At 37.4% G+C, this 25,995-nt stretch overlaps 1 protein-coding gene across 1 annotated transcript in view; it reads right to left on the reverse strand.

The window, feature by feature from the left end:
* LOC129753803 (putative lysozyme-like protein) overlaps positions 1–25,995 on the reverse strand; it is a 78,486-nt gene that overhangs the window by 33,095 nt on the left and 19,396 nt on the right. The window contains exons 2-3 of the mRNA XM_055749652.1: positions 24,021–24,342; positions 3,512–4,013 (exon numbers count right to left, since the gene is read on the reverse strand). Coding sequence (XP_055605627.1) covers positions 3,512–4,013; positions 24,021–24,342 — 824 coding nt within the window. The remainder of the gene's footprint in view (positions 1–3,511; positions 4,014–24,020; positions 24,343–25,995) is intronic.

Here is a 25,995-nt window from a genome sequence, read left to right on the forward strand (position 1 = left end):
AATTCATTTTTTTTTTTTGAAGATCTTAAGAATGAAATTGATGGTTGTTTAGAAATCAACATGGGATGCTACTTTTAAGTTGATAAGCGAAGAGGTTAAACACAGAAGAAGTTAGTTATTAAAATTGAAAACTGCGTTCGACGCCCCCTCCTGAGAGTTCTTAATGACCTCAGGGAGCGCTGGGGATCTTTTGGGAAACCACTGATTCAGCATATTGGTAGGGGAGAGTGAGATATTGTGAGCCATGGATAAGGTTGCCAAAATTTTTTCAGCACGTATATCATGGCCGGACAAATCCAAGCAATTTTATTTTAAATCCTGGCAAAACCCGGGCATTTTATTTTAAAATTGGCGACAAAAAATCCGGGCAATATCCGGGGGAATTTTCTCAAATCCTAGAAATTACTCAACAAAAATCAAGTAAAAACATTGAAAAAATATTTTTTTCATCAAAACTTATCGACAGATTTGAAATCATATTTAAGGTTTTCAAAAAACCTTTCTTCTAACACAATTACTTTCATTTTTTTTATGAGCCAAATAAAAAGAATAAATCCGTGAAAAATCCAGACATTTTTTGATTAAATTCGGGCAACCAGGCCGAGCCGGACTGTTCCCAAGTTTTGTATTGAATATCCGGGAAAACCGGATAAGACCGGACAATCTGGCAACCTTAGCCATTAGCATTGTCTCTGGAAAATGAAAGAATATTATTCATAAATATTCATTTGGCATCCGAAAAATTCATAGACAAAAAAAATTTATTTTAAGCCATGAATGTGTATAAAAACACTTATATGTAGGAGGCCCACGATACCCCACATCCCCCTCAAGTTTCATTTTCGGTGATGCGAAGAATAAATTATTCATTTCCGCAAAAATCGACACCTCCCAGTAGAGCAATAATAAATGCAACTGACTTAGGGAGCCGACGTTTTTTCGCGTAAACCATACCATGAAATGCAATTCTGATGCTGGTGGTGTGAAGAAATATGTTTATCTCGCGATTTGCCCTGCTCTGCATCTCTCCCTCGAGCCTTGCTAGACTTTTTACAGCTAAGTAGCTAGGTAAGTACAGCCGAGCAAACAGATTAAGATACACTTCAGCAGCAGTCAGCACCTTCTTTCTCTTTTGCAGGATTGAAAATAAATAAGAGGACACTGTGCGCACCAACGATCCAGTAGCAACGTCGTGGCCCGATTTAATAAGAACATACGAAAGCGCCGCAGAAAATAATTATAGACGTTAGTCACCATTTTCTGCGAGTCAAAATGGGCCTCTAGAGCACTTATATTCGTTGCTCTGCTGCTCCAAAGCTTGGCCGAAGTAGGGTAATGAGGGTATGTATTTGCCTAGTGATTATTTTGTTTTTGCAATTGGGATATAAACTGATAGGGGGTTCTTGGCGAGCTAGAACTTTCCTCTTGGGGTTATGTAATTATATTTTTATTTTTATTACATTTTTATTAATGCTCAGCACGCTTTAGAATGAGTTTGGCAAATTGCTTCGGAGTTGCACCAATAGTAAGATCATTTCAATACAATCGTTTTCACGATTCTAGATTACCGAAAAAAGAAACCCTTTCCACAAAATCTACTCCAAGCTCGCCTTGAGTTCAAATCGTGAGTACATGTATGGCGAGTTAAATTACTTAAAGATTTGTTTGCTTATCTTTAGCTACCATAATGATTGGTCAATTGCTTCCGGCGCTTTCAGATACCTACAAAGGTAGGAAAAGTATAACGACTTTATATCTACAGTGAGGGGCAAAATAAAGTGTCCAAATTATTTTTTTTCAATTTCTTTTATTTTTCTGGTTAAAATTCAACGAAAACACATCGTAATCATTTTTAAAATATTGTTTATTATGTTCTTTTCAATTTTTGTTAATGTTGTGCTGAAAAAAAAGAAAGTTTTTCTGATAGATAAAAAACAGTAAATATTCCAAATAAAAACAGGGGCAAAATAAAGTGTCCAGATCAGTACAGCTTCAAATAATTCAAACTGAAGGCAACAAGAACGATTTAATAATGGGTATGGCCTCCTTCAGCCTTCAACACCTCCTGCAAGCGCTTCGGCACACTTTCAACAAGGTTGTGCAAGTGTTGTGGGTCGAGTTCCTCCCACGCATGCTCCATGGCATCAAAATAAGTATTTTTAATTTGTCACACCAGTCTTATCAATCAGAGCATCGAGGATGGCCCACAGATTTTCGATGGGGTTCAGATCAGGACTTTGTGAAGGCCATTCAAGGGGTTTGATGTGGCAGGAACGGGAAAATGACGTCATCAGATTGGCCGTATGCTTCGGATCGTTATTCTGCTGTAAAACGAAGCGCTCTCCGAGGCCCGTCTTGATGAGGGATACCTCGAGGTTTTCCGGCAGGATATTGCAATATGACTCAGCTGTCATGATTCCGTCAATTTTTACCAAATTGCTCACCCCACCCCAAGAAAAGCACCCCCACACCATCACGTTACTTCCTCCGTTGCTCCGTGCTCGATACCAATCGAAAACGCTTACTGAAGAAGATAGTAAGTTGCTATCGAAATATCGGTATCTGAACTTTTCATTTACCGTGGTTAAATTAAAAGGAATCTTTCGATTGCTTTGATTCAGAGGAAAACATTGTTGTGGGCCGACGAATCCAAATTTGAGCTATTCAACCGGAAGAAGCGGGATCATATGTGGCGCAAGTCGGGTGAGGAGCTCCAAGACCGCCATATCCAAGGAACAGTCAAGCACGGAGGAAGTAACGTGATGGTGTGGGGGTGCTTTTCTTGGGGTGGGGTGGTAAAAATTTGGTAAAAATTGATGGAATCATGACAGCTGAGTCATATTGCAATGTCCTGCCGGAAAACCTCGAGGTATCCCTCATCAAGACGGGCCTCGGAGAGCGCTTCGTTTTACAGCAGAATAACGATCCGAAGCATACGGCCAATCTGATGACGTCATTTTCCCGTTCCTGCCACATCAAACCCCTTGAATGGCCTTCACAAAGTCCTGATCTGAACCCCATCGAAAATCTGTTGGCCATCCTCGAACCTCTGATTGATAAGACTGGTGTGACAAATAAAAGTACTTATTTTGATGCCCTGGAGCATGCGTGGGAGGAACTCGACCAACAACACTTGCACAACCTTGTTGAAAGTGTGCCGAAGCGCTTGCAGGAGGTGTTGAAGGCTGAAGGAGGCCATACCCATTATTAAATCGTTCTTGTTTGCCTTCAGTTTGAATTATTTGAAGCTGTACTGATCTGGACACTTTATTTTGCCCCTGTTTTTTTTTGGAATATTAACTGTTTTTTATCTATCAGAAAAACTTTCTTTTTTTTCCAGCGCAACATTAACAAAAATTGAAAAGAACATAATCAACAATATTTTAAAAATGATTACGATGTGTTTTCGTTGAATTTTAACCAGAAAAATAAAAGAAATTGAAAAAAAATAATTTGGACACTTTATTTTGCCCCTCACTGTATGTAGGACCTACATTGTAAGTGTACTTACTCTCGTTTTCTTGGATTTGTTCGGTTTGGATTTCTTCTTTCGCTGCGGAATCTTGCCGGTGAACTCCTGGAGCTGTTCACGACCGGCCATGTAGTCCAAATGAGGTGGAATGAACCCTGAGCCGCTTGATCCTACTCCTACTGTTCCTACTCCTCCCCCGGCCGCACCCATCAGTGAGCCACCTATACTGTCCAGGTGTTGCTGAGGGTGCTGCAGATGCTGCATGTGGTGGTTGTGCATCACTTGATGTCCAAGGCAGAGGGGACTGCAGCCTCCGGTTGCTCCTCCAGCGGAAGAGGAATCACTGCTGCTGCTACTGCTGCTGCTCGACTCGTTGCCATCGTCTCCACTGCTCCAGGTTACAACGGTGCCTCCGGAGGTTCCTGCTACCGCTCCGATGGTTGTTGTCATACTTGGGGATGTCGTTGTGATGTTGTTGCTGTTGCTGCTGCTGCTGTTTGTTCCACTGGCCGGAGATGAGAACGTCGTTGGGAAATGGTGACTAAAAATGAAAACAAATTAAATTTTTAGATTTTTTAGAACAATTATTAAGCTTTTTTGTGCAAATTTTCTGGTAGATATTCAAAATTAATATTAAGCATGTTCAGATCTCCAATTTAAAAGAAAGTAATAATAAATTCAAGACCGATAAACCCATAAAAGTTAAAAATATAAAATCAAACAAAATAGGTGTACCTATACAGTTTAACGTCAAGGTAGATAGGTTGTTACTCTGCATCTTAAGCGACTATTTCATGCTATAGTCTACACGTGAAAGTGTGTGGTAATAATCATGGATCTTTGGACTGGCAGTTCTTTTGAAATTTTAAGTATAAGATAAGTATAAGATATTTAAGTACCGTGAACTGGGGCAACATGCAACACTTTTCAACTTCAATGGCTTCTAAAATCTTAATGCCTACATATAATCATACCTCGTGTACATCAAACGTTTTGAGGTTGATGGGACACCAAATTGACGTAGTCAGAAAAATTATTGGTTTTACCAGTTATTTTTAAATTGTCAGAAACATGCGATTTTCACCCTACGTTTAAAAAGGGGTAAGTTGAAACATACTCTGTTATTAATGAAAAATCCAACGAAAATATTTGAAAATATATAGTTTTTGATACATTTGTGATGACATAACGCATAAAGCACCAATTGCAGTAATTTTTAGTTTTGTTCGAATTAAATTCTACATTTTTCTATCAAACATGTGTTTTAGGAAAAAGTGTAAATGTGCTGCATACATTTACGGGTAAAAAAATACTTTAAATATTCTATTAGCTTAAATCATGAAAATGAATCATAGGATGGATGAAATTTGAATGTTAACAAACGCATTATACAAAACAATCATTTCCCAGCTTATGGAAACGAAATTTATGAAGTTTAGTTCTGATTTTCATTTTGTTGCATTTCGCCCCAGACAGGTAAGTGAATTATAAAAATATTTATTTAAAAAAAATTGGTGATTGTCCGGAAAATATGTTTACACCAACAGTGTTGGTAAAAGATAATGAAAGCAATATAAAGTTTGTAAATGATATCATTAAGCCAATCCGTCATACTGGGTAAAGTTTTTTACGGCATCAAAAAATGTAAAAATTTCTACATTTATTGCTCCATTTTTTAAATGTTTTTATTAGAATCAGAAACTTTTGAAAACTCTTTCACGATGGGCTCATGTTCTTTCTTTCTTTGATATCTCATGTTTTTCTAATACTTTGTATCACCTTAGAAAATGTAAAATATCCTAATTTTACTAAAACTTTTACTGCTGGAATTCAAATGTGTGCGTATTTTACTCGAATATCTTTTATTAGTTAAAATTAACCATGAATGCATTATTATAATGAGCATCGTTGTAAGGGCTGTATCGAATGATCTTAAGCAACATTTTTCTGTGAATGAAAATTAAATTAGTATATTGTTTTAATCTTTCCTATTCAGTTTGATTGAAGATCACTTTGATTAGAATCAATATCATGGTTAGTCAGCAGTTAGCTAGTCAATCAATTATGTTGTTAAGAATGATCGCACTTTTGATGAAATGACTTCCACCAGGTTATGCACAGTAGCTTTTGTGCATTTCCTGGATGCAGCCTTCAAATTTTTCTCGAATTCTTCCATGCTTTCAGCAACTGGCCCCTCCTTCCTAAAGATCCTCTTCACAATCGCTCAGTATCGCTCAATTGGTCGGAGATTTAGACAATTTGGTAAATTGATGTTTTTCTCGACGAGTTGGATGTTATTGTCTGAAAGCCACTGCAGTAAAGGCTTGGCGTAATGGGCAAATGCCAAATCCGGTCAGTAGAGACGGGGATACTGATGCTTTTCATAGAGGGAAAGCAATCTTTTTTCAAGCTTGTTACCATTCGAGTCAGTTACCCTATGCCACTCACGAAGAGTACTCATTTTCCTATTTAAACGCCTGAATGTTTATTTGTTTTATGTTGCATGTCCCGTACAGTAAAGTAGAATAAATAAACATTAATAAAAATCTAGATTAAAACTTTAAATAATATTGTATAATAAATAAATAAAAAGATAAGATAGGGAACTCCTAACGGTCACATTGAACACATGCTCCACAAAACACTTACCACACATAACACTTAACGGGAAAAAGGGATGAAGAAAGAAAAAGACAGCACGCTAAAGGGAAAATCGCTAACGATAAACGGCAAAAGGGAAAATATCGTTAAAAAGGGAACGAAGGAAATCGACTACCGGGAAGCCTAAGGTCTTTTCCATCCGACTTCCGTACGATACACATCGGAGCCCGTTAGTGGAAAAGAGCCGTGTATCTTCTGCAACACGAGATCAGGTAACCTAGAATCGTATTCCCGGTAGTTCGATCATCACCCTGACGTTTCCCTTGGTCTATTAGGACCCATTATTTTTATTATTAGGCAGTTTTGCCAAGGTCCGAAGCTAGCCTGGATAATCTGCGTCGCGCAATAAACCCGACCGTCACCGTCAACCTGCAGCCAACAATTCCGTAAGTTGCCACAACCACTTCTCTATCACTTACCGGGGGTTGACTGGCGCGTGAAAGGGTTTGCGACAACAGCTAGCAACCAACAACACCCTCCTTGCGAGCCATAGCAAACGCTCACCAGCATTTGGTACCCGTCAATGTTTCACGAGGTCCGGAACCGAAGGTTCGGTACCGTCATTGCCGCCCGTTTCACCACGTGCGATCCCCGAAACCCAAGACATCCCGCAGCAGCAGTTCCCGTTGGCCGGCCACATCATCGAGAACACACTACACTAAACACAGAGCAACAAAACTGTAAGTAGGACAAATAAAACGTTAAAAGACTAAAGACCGGTGTTTTGGAATTCTTGACTAGTGTCACCACCTTGTCAAAGCCGACCCGAGGTTCTTCGCAACCTCTGCTCCGCTGAGCCAACCAAAAGAGGCCGCATGAGGCACACCCTCACCAGAGTCCCCGTGGCTTGACCAGGGATTCGAGGGCTGTTGTAGCTGGCCCTTCTGGACAGCTAATAATAATTGGCGCCCAACTTAATAAGACAAAGCTGGTCAAGGATCCAAAACTTTAATCACAGGAGTGTCAAAGATAGGGAAATTTAGGGTTTTCCAAAAGGCGAAGTACTCTAGAGTTTGGTTATAGAGTAATTGGCAAAAGTGGTAATACTAATTGGGGAAAGTGTAAATTTAAAAATTGGATCTAGTATCCCATAGCTCATCTTCTTGCTATCTACTAGTGCGCGTACGCTCACAAAAGCAGCTTTCTCTGATTTAAATATCTTCAATAAATTCGGGTTTTCTTTTTAAGTACTGTTCCAAAAAAAAAAGGAGGGACAAATTGTGATTGGTTTAATGGGTCTTGATTCTCGTTGAAAATTTTTGTAAAATCATTGTGAACATAATTTTCTGTGGATATTTCTGTGCTTATTTTAACTTAATTTATTTATTGGCTTATTTTAATTATTTATTTTGTCAGCGTGCAAATATTTATTTTCGCGTAGTTCATCGTCTTTTTTGTTATTTATTTCGATTTTAATTAGGCTATCTAGTTTTTCCAATTTTTTATTTAGTTTTCATTCAATTAATTTTTTCACAATGGATCTTCTTTCATTGTACCGATACATGAATGTAGCTCATCTCGCCGTTGATGAAGTAGAGCATGAATTGCTAATTCGCAACATTTTATATGATCCGGAAGATCACGAGAGCAAAAAGAGGAGAAATCTTAAAATCGTGATGAAAGACGAGAGAGAAAAAGAAAACGTTGTTTACGCCATGCCGTGGAAATTGATAACCGAGGAAATTTCGACGATTAAATTTCGAATCGCGTTAATCAGCGAAACTTTAAAAAACTTGAAAATTCATACAAATGAAAAGGAAAAACTTAAAACTCGTTTAATACATTATCGCATGAGAATAGTCTCGCTTTCTAAAATGATAGATGCTAGAAAACACTTGGACGAAATCATGGAACTTGGCGATCAGGTTACACTTTTGTTCCAAAAACACTTCAAAGATTTTTCGGTTCATATTCTAAGAGCTCAGGAAAACAGAATGCTTAAAAGTGACTTGAACGAAGTATTGGAAAATGTTCGATCTGAAATAGAAATTTTGAATGAAACCACTCAAGGTTTAGTAGAAAATGTTGAAGAATTAGAAGATGAGGCAATTGGGTTTAATGAAGAAGAAATGAAATTGTCCATTCAAGTATCAGAGGAAATAGTCAATAAATTGTCAGATCTTGAGAAAGGGGATGATAATAATATCAGAGACCTAATTCCAGCTCTTAAACAATTCGTAATATCTACTTTTTTACAGCGAAAAGAAATGAGAGAAAAGAAAATTAAAGAGGAAAGGCTAAGAATGGAAGAAGCCAAGGAAAATTTGGAAAGAAAGAAAAGAATGGAAAAAGTTTTAATTAATTTGAATGAAAATTTAAAGAAATATTTGAAGAACGAAATTACGGAACCAGAAGGCGCTTCTAACCTTCCCACCTTGGAGAAAACAGAAGAGGTGGAAAATTTTGAAACAGACAGTGGAAGTGAAGAAGAAATAACAAAAAGAATGATTTTAGAAAAGTTGAAAAAGGAAAAACTAGAGAAACAAGGAAATAGAAAAGAAATGAAACATACAACAAAAAAGCACGAAAAATCAAAAAATAATTATTATGAATCAGAATCAAACAGTGATTCAGATATTTCGTCGGACAAATACAATTCTGAGAAGAAAAAACAAATGAAAAAAGTAAAGAAACAGGAACACAATAAGAATAAAAATAAACGCAACAGAAAAATTAGTTTCTCATCAGAAGTTTCGGAAGAATTTTCAGATGAATTCTCGAGCTCGAATGAAAACTCGTGTTCGGGTAGCTCAACTGACTCTTCTTCCGAGAACAACGATGAAAAACACAAAAAACGCAAATACAAGAAAATTAGAAATATTCGACGTATTCCAGTGGCAGATTGGAAACTGAAATACGAAGGAAAAGATAATGGTAGAAAACTTGCAGAATTTTTGAAAGAGGTTAAAATTCGAAGTCATGCTGAGGATATCGACGATAAAGAGCTGTTTCGAAGTGCCATACATCTATTTTCTGGCAGGGCCAAAGATTGGCTGATGGAAGGTTTAGAAAACAAAGATTTTCGTTCTTGGCGTGAGTTAAAATCTGAATTGAAGCGCGAATTTCTCCCCCCAGATCTTGATTATCAACTTGAAATTCAAGCATCAAACCGTCGTCATGCTAGAGGAGAAAAATTCAGCGATTATTTTCATGACATGCTGAAGTTGTTTCAATCGATGAAACACCCAATACCTGAAAAAAGAAAATTCCATATTATTTGGCGAAATTTGAGATACGACTACAAAAATGCGCTTACGGGAGCAAACATAAGAACACTGTCCCGATTGAAACGATATGGTCGAACTATTGATGAGAATATGGGCTGTAGTTTTACCAAACCCACCAATAGTTTCGGTAAACCTAGTTTCAATCAGGTCAGTGAAATTTATGCAGACGAAACGTTTCACAAATATTACAAAAAACCAGACAAAGTAAATGCAAATAACATGAAGAGGATTGGGAATGGGAAACAAGAAGAAGCAAGACGTGGATTTACAAATAACGAAAAACACTATACACTCAATGCACAAGAACCAATGGAAGGATCTACAAATAGCACTTTGAACAAATTAGTTGAACAATATAAAAGACCGCCCATAGGTGTTTGCTACAACTGCAGGAATCGAGGCCATCACTACAAAGAATGTCCAGACATTTTAGTCAAATTTTGTAGAATGTGTAGCTTTCAGAACACTTTGTCGAAAATTTGCCCTTGGTGTCGAAAAAACGGCAACAGTTCAGCTCAAGGAGGGAAGTTGAACTGAATATCAAAAACCCTCTTAATGATTTCGATTCGTTCTCAGAAAATGGATTTGAGGAAGTAGAAAGTAACGCTTATGACACAGAGGGGAGTGAAGAGGTGGAGGAACTCCTGATTAAAATTGAGGGGGATGCACGGCCTTTTGTGAGTGTCGATGTACTTGGGAGAAAACTTGTGGGATTGCTAGACAGTGGAGCGCAAAGAACTATGCTTGGGCTGGGGTCTGAAAAATTAATTAAAGATTTAAAATTGAAACTGTTTCCGTCCAGTACCAAAGCAAAAACAGCATCAGGTGCATCGATTCCGATAATTGGTTGTGTAAACCTCCCCATCACTTTTAATCAGGAAACTCACATCATCACTACACTAGTTGCTCCAAAACTTAACAGAACACTAATCCTCGGATTTGAAGATTTCTGGAAAGTTTTCAATATATGCCCAAATTTGCAAAATTCAAATGAAGTCTTCGAAATAGTTACAAATGAAGAAAATGCATTAATGCAATCAGATGAACAACTTAGTCCAGAACAAGCGTCGATTCTAGAAGAGGTGAAGGGGTTATTTAAAGTCATGGGGGAGGGTGAAGTGCTCGGAACCACTTCGTTGTTCTCGCACAAAATTGAACTAGCCGATGAGTTCAAAAACGCGCCACCAATCAGGCTAAACCCTTATCCGACATCACCGGTCATGCAGAGGAAAATTAACACGGAAATTGATAATATGCTAGCCCAACAAGTAATCGAACCTTGCCAAACTGATTGGTCACTTGCAACTGTTCCGATTCTAAAACCAAATGGTGAAGTCAGGCTGTGCTTAGATGCACGCCGGCTTAATGTCCGAATAAAGAGAGATGCCTATCCGCTCCCACACCAAGACCGTATATTGAGCAGATTAGGGCCGAGCAGGTATTTGTCGACAATAGATCTTTCTAAGGCATTTCTACAAATCCCGCTCGATCCCGAATCTCGCAAGTATACGGCCTTCTCGGTGTTGGGACGTGGACTTTTTTGGTTTTGTAGGTTGCCATATGGTCTGGTAAATAGCCCGGGAGTTCTTTCAAGAACAATGGATATCGTTCTCGGATACGGGGAATTGGAGCCGAATGTATTCGTCTACCTAGACGATATCGTTGTGGTGAGCGATACATTCGACTCCCATATCCAATATCTCCGTGAAGTCGCAAGACGACTACAACTAGCCAACCTCTCGATAAATCTCAGCAAATCCAAATTTTGCGTTCAGTCAGTGCCGTACCTAGGCTATATTATTTCTCAAGAAGGTCTAAGACCAAACCCTGAAAGAGTTGAGCCGATAGTAAATTTCGAAAGACCCAAATCGATTCGTTCGCTACGCCGCTTTTTGGGGATGGCGAACTATTACAGGCGCTTCATCCCCAAGTTTAGCGAAATAACCGCGCCACTTTCAAATTTACTGAAAAAGAAGCCAAAATACATCAAATGGTCAGAGCAAGCAGAAATTTCTTTTAAAAAAATTAAAGAACGTCTCATTTCAGCACCGGTATTGTCTAACCCTAACTTTGAATTGCCTTTTAATATACAGTCCGATGCCAGCGATACTGCGATTGCTGCAGTCCTGACTCAAGAGCACCCAGAGGGGGAAAAAGTTGTGGCGTACTTTTCCCAAAAGCTCTCTCCCGCCCAACAGGCATATGCAGCCACAGAGAAAGAGGGTCTCGCGGTATTGTCAGCTATTAATCGATTCCGCCCATACATTGAAGGTACCCATTTTCTTGTGACCACCGACGCCTCGGCACTCACCTATATCATGAAGGGTAAGTGGCGTACCTCATCCAGGCTCAGCCGTTGGAGCATTGAGCTCCAAAGCTACGATTTCGACATTCGACACCGACGGGGCCGCGACAATATAGTGCCGGATGCATTGTCCCGCGCGGTGGAGTCGATAGATGTAGATCAAGATCTATGGTATACGTCCCTGTTTCAGTCCGTCTCTGAATCACCTGAAAATTTCGTCGATTATAAGATAGAAAACAATAATTTATACAAATTTATTCCTTCGAAATGCGAAACGCTTGACTACAGATTCGAGTGGAAAATCTGTGTCCCTGAAAGTGCCCGAGAAAAACTAACTAAAACAGAACACGAATCGTCGCTCCATATTGGATGTGAGAAGTTGTTGGCTAAACTTAAGCAGCACTACCATTGGCCGAAAATGATGAATACGGTACGCAAAATTGTCGGCCAATGTACAGTGTGTAAAGAGTGTAAGCCAGCATACACCTCTCAACACCCAGCTATGGGTAAACAGCGAGTTACTACCCGTCCATTTCAGATGCTTGCCCTAGACTTCATACAGTCATTGCCCCGAAGTCGAGCAGGAAACTGCCATCTTCTTGTTTTATTAGATGTTTTTTCGAAATGGACTGTATTAGTGCCCATGAAGAAAATTTCTACGGATCTAGTGATCAAGGCTATTGAAGAGCTTTGGTACCGTCGCTACTCCGTTCCTGAAATTTTGATTAGCGATAATGCTTCGGTTTTTCTGAGTAAAAATTTTAAAAATTTCCTAGATAGCTACAAGGTTGCTCACTGGACAAATGCTCGGCATCACAGCCAGGCCAACCCAGTGGAGCGCCTTAACAGAAGCATAAATGCATGCATAAGAACCTATGTCAAACAGGATCAACGGGCATGGGATACCAAAATATCCCAGATAGAAAGTACCATAAATACTACCACCCACGCTTCAACAGGTTTTTCGCCATATCGTGTGCTATTTGGACACGACATAGTTTCGTCAGGAGAGCAACACAGATTAGACCGCGTTACAAAAGATCAATCGTACGTCGATAGGCAGAACGAGAAAATTCGCGTTGACAAAGTCATTCACGATATAGTTGTGAAAAATCTCAAAAAGGCACATGAGAAAAGTGCACATAATTACAATCTTCGAGGACGTAAAGAATCCCCTGTGTATGAAATAGGACAAAAAGTTTACAAACGAAATTTCACATTATCGTCCGCTCCTGCTTATTTCAATGCAAAATTAGGTCCTGCTTACGTGCCATGCATGGTAATTGCGAGACGTGGCACAAACTCTTACGAACTACAGGATGAGCATGGAAAAAACTTAGGCATTTTCTCAGCTGCCGATCTCAAACCAGGAATCGATGGAAACAGCTGATTGTAAAACTTCATTTTAAATTATTCTATTTTTGCATGCGTAGTTTTAATTTGTTAAAATTTAAGAAATTTTGTTCCAGTCAAGTTAAAACAGTCAAAGTCACAGAAATATTTGTCCTCACGTTAGTAAAATCTTCGTCATCTACGTTATTTAATAAAAATCGTCAAAGCATTCGTGAATTCGATGTAAGTCCCAGTGTAAGTCCAAGTGTTAATAGCTGTCCAAGGTCAAATTAGTCCAACATGTCTGAGGTCTTTGAATCAACAATTGTGCGCCGCGGTAATAGCCTTTTCGAAATATCACTGACAAATGACAAAGACACCGGTAGTACACATTTTCGAATTGAGCGAAGTTCGGTTTCTTAAAGATCTTTTCGACATTACACGCGACCACATCGTTTATCCAGGCCACCGCTATCCTATTAATATCTGTAATTGGAGTTAAAAAAAAATCCCACGCGAAATTGAAGGAAGTGTCGTTGAGCCACTATAAGCACACCTTACTGCACCGACAGACAATCGGATTGCCATTGGGAGGCAACTTCATCGAGTAGAGTTCACAAAGTCATTTGAAGAAGAGTTGGAACTCTTTCTCTCAACTCAGAATTTGTTGAGATTCAGGAAGGAGATAAAAGGCTCATCAAATCGCTCAAAGTAGAGTAAATGCGTAGATAAATGGTCTAACATTGACTAATGATATGATTCATTGAGGATATTTACGCTTAGAAACTTGTTCTTGTGAATTTCGAGAGCATGAAAGATGCAACTCAACCCTGGGTAGCAAAAAGATTAGTTTTTATTGTTTTGTGTTATGTATTTGAAAAATAAATATTTATCATATTTATTTTTCTCCGGGGAGATAGGGTAGTGTTACCATTCGAGTCAGTTACCCTATGCCACTCACGAAGAGTACTCATTTTCCTATTTAAACGCCTGAATGTTTATTTGTTTTATGTTGCATGTCCCGTACAGTAAAGTAGAATAAATAAACATTAATAAAAATCTAGATTAAAACTTTAAATAATATTGTATAATAAATAAATAAAAAGATAAGATAGGGAACTCCTAACGGTCACATTGAACACATGCTCCACAAAACACTTACCACACATAACACTTAACGGGAAAAAGGGATGAAGAAAGAAAAAGACAGCACGCTAAAGGGAAAATCGCTAACGATAAACGGCAAAAGGGAAAATATCGTTAAAAAGGGAACGAAGGAAATCGACTACCGGGAAGCCTAAGGTCTTTTCCATCCGACTTCCGTACGATACACATCGGAGCCCGTTAGTGGAAAAGAGCCGTGTATCTTCTGCAACACGAGATCAGGTAACCTAGAATCGTATTCCCGGTAGTTCGATCATCACCCTGACGTTTCCCTTGGTCTATTAGGACCCATTATTTTTATTATTAGGCAGTTTTGCCAAGGTCCGAAGCTAGCCTGGATAATCTGCGTCGCGCAATAAACCCGACCGTCACCGTCAACCTGCAGCCAACAATTCCGTAAGTTGCCACAACCACTTCTCTATCACTTACCGGGGGTTGACTGGCGCGTGAAAGGGTTTGCGACAACAGCTAGCAACCAACAACACCCTCCTTGCGAGCCATAGCAAACGCTCACCAGCATTTGGTACCCGTCAATGTTTCACGAGGTCCGGAACCGAAGGTTCGGTACCGTCATTGCCGCCCGTTTCACCACGTGCGATCCCCGAAACCCAAGACATCCCGCAGCAGCAGTTCCCGTTGGCCGGCCACATCATCGAGAACACACTACACTAAACACAGAGCAACAAAACTGTAAGTAGGACAAATAAAACGTTAAAAGACTAAAGACCGGTGTTTTGGAATTCTTGACTAGTGTCACCACCTTGTCAAAGCCGACCCGAGGTTCTTCGCAACCTCTGCTCCGCTGAGCCAACCAAAAGAGGCCGCATGAGGCACACCCTCACCAGAGTCCCCGTGGCTTGACCAGGGATTCGAGGGCTGTTGTAGCTGGCCCTTCTGGACAGCTAATAATAAGCTTTCATCTTTGTAAACTTGAGCAATTATTGTACCTTTTGGGAATAAAATACTACGCAGACCACAAGTACAAATAGCTTGCCATACCAGAAACTTCGGCACAAATTTTTTGTGTTGTGGCCCGGGAAGCGTTCCTGAATCCTGTTTGACGTAGGTTTCGTCGTCCATTCAGATCTTTTGCTGTTGTCCAGAATCCGTTCTCAAAGTTTTCGTGCCCTTGTTTTTGCTCGAAATTGTCGCTCTACTGATTTTTTAGGTACCTTCCGCTTCTTGTAAGTCACTAAGCAGTTCCTGGCCTTGATTCTCTGAATCATCACATTGCTTGTTTTGAACTTTTTAGCCAGATTACACGATTACTCATCGACTCGTTGCCATATTTGTCGATGATATTCTTAAGGCTTTTGTGGTGTACTTTGAACCGTTTTGCGAATTGGTTGTAGGTAACACCTATACAGAAATTTTTTTTGACAATTACGTATCACTGAAAACTGCAACCTTTAAAATAAATGACCTGTAATTAACAAAACCTGTAATTTTAAATTGTTTTCCATGAAAGTTAACGAAAATTCATTTAGGCCGGAACAAATTTCAAATCCTTCTTTTGTCACGCGGAGTTGGAACATTGTGAGGGGGGGGACATTAAAATATAAGGCAAAAAACTGATAAATTGGAATAAATTGCACGAAATCTTGTATGCAACAAAATTGCATACTATATAATTGCATAAAACCTATTAATCAAGTAATTTTTCAACGAAAAATTCAATAAAATCAAGAAAACAAATGGTTATAAAACTACCATCAGCCACAATTTGTTTTTTGCTCTTGTAATCTTTCGGTTATTTGATTTTTTTTACGAAATTTCCATATTATATTTAAAAACTTTATTTATTCCCCCCTTCGGAATTTTTGGGAATTTCAAGGGGGGGGGGGGGTGTGACAAAAGAAGAAAATGATATTTGTTCCGGCCTTATTATTACAGTAAATGTCCTGTAAAAAAGATGTACACCAAAAATAAAATGTCACATGACATGTTTTCGACCTGTAAAATTATGGCAAATGACCTGCTCCTTTTTGTTACAGGACATTTGCGTAATTTTACAGGAAATAATTTTTGAATAATTTTTGAAAATACTTTATACGAAGCAAATAAAGTAAGCTTGCCAGATCGCCTGAACTCATCCGGGCTTGCTGGATATTTGACATAAAATTTTGGAAAAGTCCAGACTGCCGGGCCTCCGGATTTTGTAAAAAAGCCTGGATTTTGCTCAGAATTATTTACAAAAGTTGACAAAAAAAAACTAAAATTGAGTTATTACTAATTTTCTTTTTGCGTCCGCGAACGAATTAGCTCGAGCTAGTTTTGACTAAATAATCATGAATGTGTTGTGATGAAAAATAAAATATCGTGAGTGTTTTCTTCTTGATTTTCATTGAATAGTTCTGTGGTTTTGACCAAATTTGCCTAGATATTGCATAGATTTAAAAATCAAATGCCGGATTTTGCCATGATTTTAGATAAAAACGCCCAGATTTGTTTGATCCGGATACGCGCCGGAAAAATTGTGGCTACTAATAGTTATTTTATAATAATTCATGAAAAAATGGGGAAAAAATTACACTAGTTTACAGCATTTTTGAACTTAGTAAACTGAAGGTCATTTTTCATGTGAAATTGGGCGCTGAATCTGAAAATGAAATTTAAAAAAATCTCAGTAGAACCGTTTTTGAGTTATGCTCCAAATATAAAATTTTCGATAAATAAAAAAAGTTCTTGTAATTAGAGTAAAATATCTCGGACAGCATAACAGTAATTTGAAATCCCTCTCTTGCATATTGAAGATGAATGAATTTTCTATCGATCATCTGAACATTGTTTTTGCGTATGATCAACAGTATTGTTGATGTTAGTGACTTTATGACAGAAAAAATTATAAAATCGGATTTTCTTAGAGAAAATTTTGTTTCAGCGAAAGTTTTAGACTCGTTGGAAACATTTAAAAATCTGATTCTCTGTGCTTAAATCTCAGTTTGAAACAAAGATTTCAAGTGGTTATTTATCAAAATCGGTTGAAAATTGAAGAAGTTATGGCTACTTTACCGTAACAGTTTATTTGTAGTTTTTAATAATTTTACGAACCGCAGTAGGGGAACATGCCCTATTATGCGCCACCTAAGCGAATCGCTGATTTTCTATGTATTCCACTTACAAATTGTGTTAAAAATGGGTGTAATTATTGAAGAAAAGTGTTTTCTACAAATGCCTATGATTTTTTATTACTCAAATTGCTATAATTGCTTCAAAAACTTGATTTTTAAAAACCACATTCAAAGCCGCAGAACAAAACTGTGTTGCAAATCCGCGCCGCTGTGTATTCAATATGCGCCTAGCAGCCGAACCCACCCGAAAGCAGCCGAAGACCGAAAACACACCAATACTTACAGACACTTTGACTGAAAAGAAAATCAAAATGGACAAATCAAAATTTGAAAAAAATTATAAGTAGATTTTTTGGGCTCAATTAACGATCAAAATATGGTTTTCGACTTTTTGTTAATTTTCAATGAAAATTGGCCTTTTTGAAAAATTAATGCTATTTTCAGCCTACTACGATTGGCGCGTTATAACGAGCACATGGGCCGTGATAGAACATACCCATAAAAAGCATACCTTAGCGAATTCATAATGATTTTTAGCATAAAATCATAGTTTAGATTCTCCTCTATCGACGTTTCAGAAAATATTGTCTTATTCGTTTTTCTTTGCTTGGTGACACCTTATTGAAAGTGTTTTAAAATTTAGATCGAAATGAAGAAAAACCTAAATTGTGAAATTATCACGACACAGGGGCATTTTAAGGATAAATTCATACTTGCCATGACCAATCACAGCATTTAAAACAAATTGGTAATATTTTGCAGGCTTTAAATGTTTCTGATTCTTCAAAACAAGGTAGGCGCGTATTAGCCACATGGGGCGTTATATGAACTTTTCCCCTACACTTATCTATCATAGTATAGGAAGAATGAAACATGATAAATCTCACTCACTCCAAGTCAAAATTATTCATTAGCTAACCAGAAGATCACATGTCAAATTTCAGTAAGATCTGACCATAGGGAGGGGTAGCTTGAGTCTTAAACGTAAATAAAATTTTAAGGTATTCTGCCCGGGAGAAACAAAAATACTGGTTTTTCATTAATAACTTTTTTCATCACCAGCCGATTGTTTTTTATGGTTGGTTTTCATAAAGCCTAAGTTGAGACAAATATTTCACCCGAAAATTGCAACAAAACTGCAACTGCAATCAACAATACTGTTGATCATACGCAAAAACAATGATCGATGATCGATAGAAAATTCATTCACCTTCAATATTCAAAAGAGGGATTTCAAACTACTGTTATGCCGTCCGAGATATTTTAATCTAAGTACAAACACTTTTTTTTATTTTTCCGAAATTTCATATTTGGAGCATAACTAGAAAACGGTTCTGCTGGGATTTTTTTAAATTTCATTTTCGGATTCAGCGCAGGATTTCACATTAAAAATATTGGTCAGTCAATCAAGTTCACGATTTTTTTTGAAATTTTGTAGACTAGTGTTATCAATCGTTGTTTGTGAGAAAAATTTCTACGTTATTTCTGGTATCTCCCATTCGATCGGGGTACACTTTTTTCAGTCATGATATTGATCAGATTTTCCCATTTATACTTCGTCAAATCTGTATTTTAGGTGGCTGCATCCTCCTCCTTCAATTTCCTCAACTTTTTCGTCCATTACTTCTCGCTGAGGGCAATTTGGTGGATTCAGCTGTGTCGAAGTTAACAAAACTTGAATATTTTTGTGCCTCTAATCAACGTTTTTACTAGAATGTCAGCTGGTAAAATCTGACAAAAACGAAGCAATACCATCATGAGATTGAACTTAAAATAAAATTGGTTAGTTAAGATCGCATGTAGCAAAATTCAAATTCAAGAGTATTATTTTTAAGCTTTTAGAAACTGAGAATAACAAAGTTTTTATTTTGGAAATTGTTGTTTTTTCACAGGAACAAAGTCTTGTGTCGTCTTGTGTTGTCTTGTGTCAAATCATTGTATATTTTACAATCAGACATGTTACAGGTTAGACCGCTAGATTTAGTTTGAAATACGGTTTTTCATAAGTTTTGTAGTCCATCAGAAAAAATCTATCTCATTGCCTCGGTATAGCCTATACAGCTTACAAGCTCTGGAACAAGTAAAGATTTGTTGTTTGAGAATAGGTTGAAACGGTCATATGTAGCTAGGCAACTCTTCAGCAATCTACACTTAGTTTTTCGCTTATTAAAAATGAAAAATTCTGGTATGAGCCATGACTTCCCAGATAAACTTAAACCGTAGTTGCCGATCATGTGCTTCACTCAAGGTTACGAAATCTCATTAGGTTGATAAAACAGAAAACTTGAAAACAAATTATCAAAATCTTAATAGTTGTTTGATTGCTTTGAGTACTTAGAAACTTGTTGGAAGGAAAATAATTCCCAAAAAAAAAGTTAAGTTATATGAAGAAATTTCTTCCATTTGAAATTCAAAAAAAAGTTTACAGCCAATTAATAAACCATTCCAATGGCCTGGCTTCCCAGCTTTTGTAGCCGGCTGAAATCGAAAACATGTGAAGAGGGTTTATTCACCTAATAAAATTAAATAAAGAGATTACCAAATTTTCCCTTTCAAGCGGAAACAGCTACACACGGAAACTACACACTTCAAACAGTTTATTTATTTTTTTTAAATTGAAGTTTGAAAAAAATAATTCCAATTTTTGAAGCATTTTATTGATTTTTCAATAGAACGAAAGAAGCGTTTGGTTTACGTTGACACACATAATTTTCAAATGTTATCTCGACTGGCGGGACGACGGGCATTCTCTGTTGGACATCTCTGAAGTGGAGAATTTTGTCAGTCAATAACAAATATCCGATGAAATCATTTTTCTATTCCCCGCAATTTAAGAAGGTTTGAAAAAAAAAATCATTGAAAAGAGAAAACGAAAGTAATAACTTTGTCTGATTGGGAATCGAGATAGACCTACTATTTCGTTCAAAATATAAAAGTAATTGTCAAATCACGTTTTTTTTTGTAAACTGTTTCCTTTTTTACACATTTTTTTATTATGATCTACCCTTTCTTCCTAGCAGTCGACCAATAAGGACAGTAAATTGATCATTTCCTCCCTTATTGACCATTCTATAGTGGTCTAGATGAAAATGGGAAGTTCAAAGATTTGTTTTGGAGAATGTTTCGTTCTTCGGTTGTTACGGATCTTCAGCAGGGCTTACTCAGGCGTATAGAATGTTTCGGTTCCAAATTCTGCCGATTGTTAAAGGTGTGTGTGTGTGTGTGTGTGTGTGTGTGTGTGTGTGTGTGTGTATGTGTGTGTGAAATGTTGCTCCTATTTTGATTTTGGAATTCACTCTTCACTTGGCAAAATGCCGTCCAAGGAAGAAGAGCAGCGTATCAAAATTTTGCTCGCACATCGCGAGAATGTTTCGGTCCCAAATTCTCCCGATTGTTATAAGATTCTTCACTTGTTCACATCCTGCTCTAAAAAACGAAAATGGCATTTGATATTTCAAAGCTGTGATTATAATACTTAGGGGAAAGGTTTCCTAAATGGGCCTATCGGGTTAAATGACCCTACGGCTGTTTGATGAAATGGCTGACTAGACAGCTTATCTGACCAGTGCATTTTGAGGGTTATATGCTTAGAACATGAGGCAAGAAAGAATTTTATGAATTTTCAAACTCAAAAAAATTTAAAAAATCATACAAGGTTTCGATACATTTTGAAGTAATATTTCGACTTTTAAAAATTATACGTAAAGAAGCTTAAAACAAAAACAAGGATGTTTTTGTTTCTTACTCAAATGAAATTAAGAAATAAAACATATTTCAGCTTTTGTGGAGGTTCAATAATGATTATATAGTGGAATAATACAGTGTTTTTGTATGCCCCCATAGTGTTTGTAAAATGCCTCCTTCCTAAAATAACAGGTTAATTAGAATAAATAAATGATTTTTATCATTGAAGCTTCAAATCTAAGCTCTGAGAGAGGAGTAGGCGACGACTCGTTTCGAACGCACGTGTTTTTTCTGCGCTGAATAAAAATTTCGGAAAAATAATGTTTTTTCAAGTGAAAATTATATTAAATTGTCCAAAAACAATGTTTCAAGTATTCGGGGACAAGTTGTGCTTGTCAACAATTCAAAGAAGAAAGTTGAATCCAGTTGCGAGAAGCGACCGAGAAGTGGTCGTGTGCGGTCGGTTTTAATCGTGACTCGTTCATTTTTCCCCTCGGTGCTTGTTGTGTTTTGTGAGAAAAACTATACGATCAAACGGATACAAAAACTGTGTAAATGAGATTGAGAAAAAACGAGAAGTTAAGAGTGCAAAATGTCTAATTGATCGAAAATATTATAAAAATTGAAATTTTACATATGGCAGTCAGAGTTTTGAAGATTTGATTTCTCCGGGGTACGGGGTAAAATTGACGTGTTTCGGCTAGCCTTATGAATGTTAACGTTGATCGAATGTGAATCCTTTATAATACCTTTGGATTGAGCAACCAGCCCGTGAAATAATGTGTTAAATTATCTGTTCAAATAATTCAATTGTTGGTGCTGGGGGCTGAGAGAAAACGGGCAGTGGTTAGATCGAGTGTGTTTGTGTGAGTGTGAGATGATATCTATGCAAGTGAAAATACACACGAAGGAAGCTTAACTAGACCCTCTATGACAATCATCATCATCAAATGGAGGAAGTACTAGCACGTATATCTGCAGCATACAAATCACAGCTAAGTATTATTTTTGATATTTACATTTTTCACTGTAGCGGAAATGTACTGAAAACTATTACTTTAATTCTATTAACAACAGATGGAAGTTTTCAGTTGTTATCATAAAAACTCTGGGTGCATAATCTCACAGCACAACTATCTTTTAGATATTGGTTAAACTTAAAAAAATTAAAACATAATTTGGAATTTTTTTTGGCATAGTCTAGTGACGCTTAAGGTATGAATTTGCCAGAACGGTTGCATTGTCAAGCGGGAGGAAAGCACAGGAAAGTGTGGTGTTCATGTAGAAAATTCTTGTAAGTGTGGGTGCGTGCTCGAGTTTACTGCGAAATTATTCAATGAGTACTTGGATGGATTGCTTACCTCTGTTGCGCTTGGTCGGAAGGAGCGTTTTATTCAGGTATTTGGTAATAGCGTAGTTGGTTTTTGATCGAGATACGAAAATTGTTAAAAAAAATGTTTTTTTTACTTCAAATCATAAGATCAAGAAGCAACGTTTTGAATCATATTCATATTTAGCCAGCTATCAGGGAGTTTTAAGTTAAACCTTCTTCATTGTGGGACAGGAGCTGTGTTAATTTTTTCATCCTGAACTATTGAGACACATGGTGTCCTTTTTTTTTATTTTTTTTTTTTTTTTTTTTTTTTTTTTTTTTTTTTTTTTTTTTTTTTTTTTTTTTTTTTTTTTAGAGGGGAGGGGGGGATGCTTACACTAATTATATTTTTTGTTCTTTCAATGTTTCTTTTCAAGAGCGAGCAAAGGCGCTATATCCAAGGTCAAAGACCAGAAATGATAGTGCATCGAAATCCGAAACTCTTAATTTTTATTAACATTAAAAAAATGCAATCTGATATCTGAAATCGTACATTATTAAATAATGGAAATAAGAAAATTCGTAAGATCATTAATTATACCATAGGGTTTTGGATTTCTGTACAGAAAAATATCATTTCCATCCACAGAAGGACGAAATCACACGGACCACCATCAAGGAGCATAGACATTTAGCATATATGCTCCCAACGTTAAAATCTCACTTATAATCATGGAAACGTATGGTACTGTTGTCCACGTTTCTTCCTCCCTGTGTTCCAGTTGTCTCTGCGTCCAATACTGCACAGTGGGCCCGGCCAAGTTAAGATGGGTAGTAAATGTATTTTTACTACTCACCGGGATGCTGACAAGATCTGGCTGTGTATGTATCATAAGCATATATATATAAGCATGAAGCTTCAAATCTAAGCTCTGAATAACATCTTAAGAGAGAATTGAAGATATAAAAACAGATTTGATAAAGTTTTTCTCATGGCTGAACTGCCTCCATAGTATGGCAACCCTAACTTTTGTTTTATTCCATAAAAATATAATATACATAGATTTTTATAAAACTTCAGCTTTGTCGTACGGAAATTATTAATTTCTAGCATTATCAATGAAATTATACGGAAATATTGCCCATAAAACAAAAATTTTGTTCAAAATATAAATAGGCGCATTTAGCCCGCACGGTTTGAGGTTCGGCATTTTAGACAACACTTATAATAAAATCGTTTTCTTGGAAACAGAAGAAAATTTTAACATAAAAATTACTTAAATGTATAGTAAACAGATGCCTGCACACGTGTATATAGTTTTTGTACACATATTCGATGTGATATTTGATTAAATCAGTGTTCTGCTTAATAGGCGCATATAGCCCGCTCCTCCCCTACAGTTCAATAAAAGTTACTCTTTTTTAAGTCTACAGCTAATAAAAAACAAAAACAAAAGTTCTAAAATACGTGAGTTAGAGTGAACGGCTTGGCCTTTGAAATAATGATTTGAATATATTTATTTTCAATTTTACGTATTTTATGTCAAATTAAGCAAAAATTGCTGTTTATTTAATTAAATTAACTTGTTTATATACGCCAGATTGAGAGATCTAGGCAGAAAAATCCTGAAAAATTTTGTATGTCCGAAATCTAGGAAAATAGTAATCAGCAAAAGAAAGTGTCCAATTTCTAAATGAACTAGCTTTATTTTTCAGATTATGCCAAAAAAAATGGTGGTCAATGAAAACCTTCATGGGACAGTAACTACGAATCGAGAAAAAAACTACTCACTAAATCGGTGCCGCCGAGGAGCAGGACGGGTTCGAATCTGCGGGACTGTTGCCACTGTGCTGGCTGCTGTAGCTGCTACTTCCCGAGGGACTGGGCGTAGGTTGGCCGAAGAACACTCGACCTCGATAGTTTCCGCCACCCACACCGAGTGGAGTCGTCGGAGGACCCAATCCGGTAGGAGTCTGCGGAAAAAACACTTGCCCCTGGCTGCTGCTGATTGGTGGAGCTGATCCCGAAATTCCTGCACCATTGTAGTAGCCGGTGGTGAATGGACTACAGGACGAACTTTGCGGCGACTGAGAGATCGGTGTCGAGGGAGTATCTGTAAAGAAACGAGAAAGAGAGAGAAGACAAAAGGTTAGAACTTCGTAGGTGAGTCATTCGGTCACATATGTGTAGTTGGGTTAGAAGTCTTTTTGTTCTCTGAGGGATCGCAACGACAGTCCAGATCCGAGGAAAAAAGTTCGCCCCCGAGATCGGCTTTGTCATCATCCGTTAATAAGTGCAACATTCCGTATGGGCTAACGAGATGTTCAGGTGGTCCAATCGGAGATCAGTCTCCGTAGACTACGTACAAGGAGTTGACAGGAATCCTGTGAGGAATTTCGTCACAGCTGTTGGGTAATGCCTGTGAGGACTGAATTCCTAGGGCAAATGTCGTTGTCAGTTTTTTGTTCCAGAAACCACATGAGGCTGTTAACAGGGAAACCGATTTTGTATAATCACCTGTACTCGATGATTCTTCACGTCATTTCTGACTGCAGCTCACGTCATAGCTGGGGTGCTAATCAATGTCGATCTATAATTTCGAAATGTCAAAGATTCTAGTAGCAAACCACAAGTGGGTCTAGTAGAAGCGAATAATCCAATTCCTTCGCTCCTCTCAAAGGTACCTCGATGTTGATAATAATTATAACGTTGGGATCGCACGAGTGAGAATATTAGCAGTACCCTGTATGGCGCATGAATGGTGCAAAACAATCGCGCTAGAGCTTGCAGCCACCAGGTGCCATAAAGTGATTACACAGCTACAAGGCTACTGGAGCAATACCAGGAGGGAACATCATCATAATCACCGTCGGAGGGCTCGAGATAATCTACTCTACGGCCACCTACCCTACATTACACTCAATCGGTGAAGTATCGAAGCAAATATCCTTGAAACACATATCATCGTCATCGTCGTCAGCGCTCTAATCGAATACTAATGGTATGGTCCCGGAGGCTGTGTAATATTCCACTAGCTAGAGATGTGTTTTATTATCTTCTTGCTTACTATTTACTTAATCAATGATTTTACAGCCGTTGAACTGGGAGGATCCAGCCAATCTTGCTTGTAATACCTTTGATTATCACGAGATAACCATTAGCGGCATGCGGTCAATATGGCTTTGATGAGTGTTATTCACTTTCCTGTGATAAATGTATCGTTGCTTACGAGAATGCTTTTCTCCAAGGTCAGCTCCAGAGTGTTTTAGTATATTGGTGTTCAGTAAAAAAATAAATTAAAATAAGTGGAAATCAAATGTATTGTGTATTTTCATTCATGTGCATCAAGTTATATGACTTTGAATGATGAAAGAGCCAACCAACAAATTTGATTGATTTGTTGTAAACATCGAATCAAAAGTCCCATCAATATTATTTAACGGTGTAGAATTTTTAAATTAAGAAAAGAAATGTATATAAACTTCTGCCTTTCTTACAGAAAGAATTCATAAAAGATAAAAACAAGTCTTAGACATACCTTTATATGTATCAATCGAGTTCTGACAGAGTGATAAAAATGACAAAAAATGACAAAAAAGAAAATTAAAAATATTGGTAAAATTGACAAAACAAACAAAATAGACTTAATTGAAAAAATGTATTTTTTCTTCAAATGAAAAAGTAGGTAAAAATTACAAAATTTTGTTAAAAAGACAAAATGACAAAAATGACAAAAACCACAAAAATGTCAAAAATGACAAAAATG

Source organism: Uranotaenia lowii, chromosome 3 (assembly GCF_029784155.1).
Source record: "Uranotaenia lowii strain MFRU-FL chromosome 3, ASM2978415v1, whole genome shotgun sequence".
NCBI lineage: Eukaryota > Metazoa > Arthropoda > Insecta > Diptera > Culicidae > Uranotaenia > Uranotaenia lowii.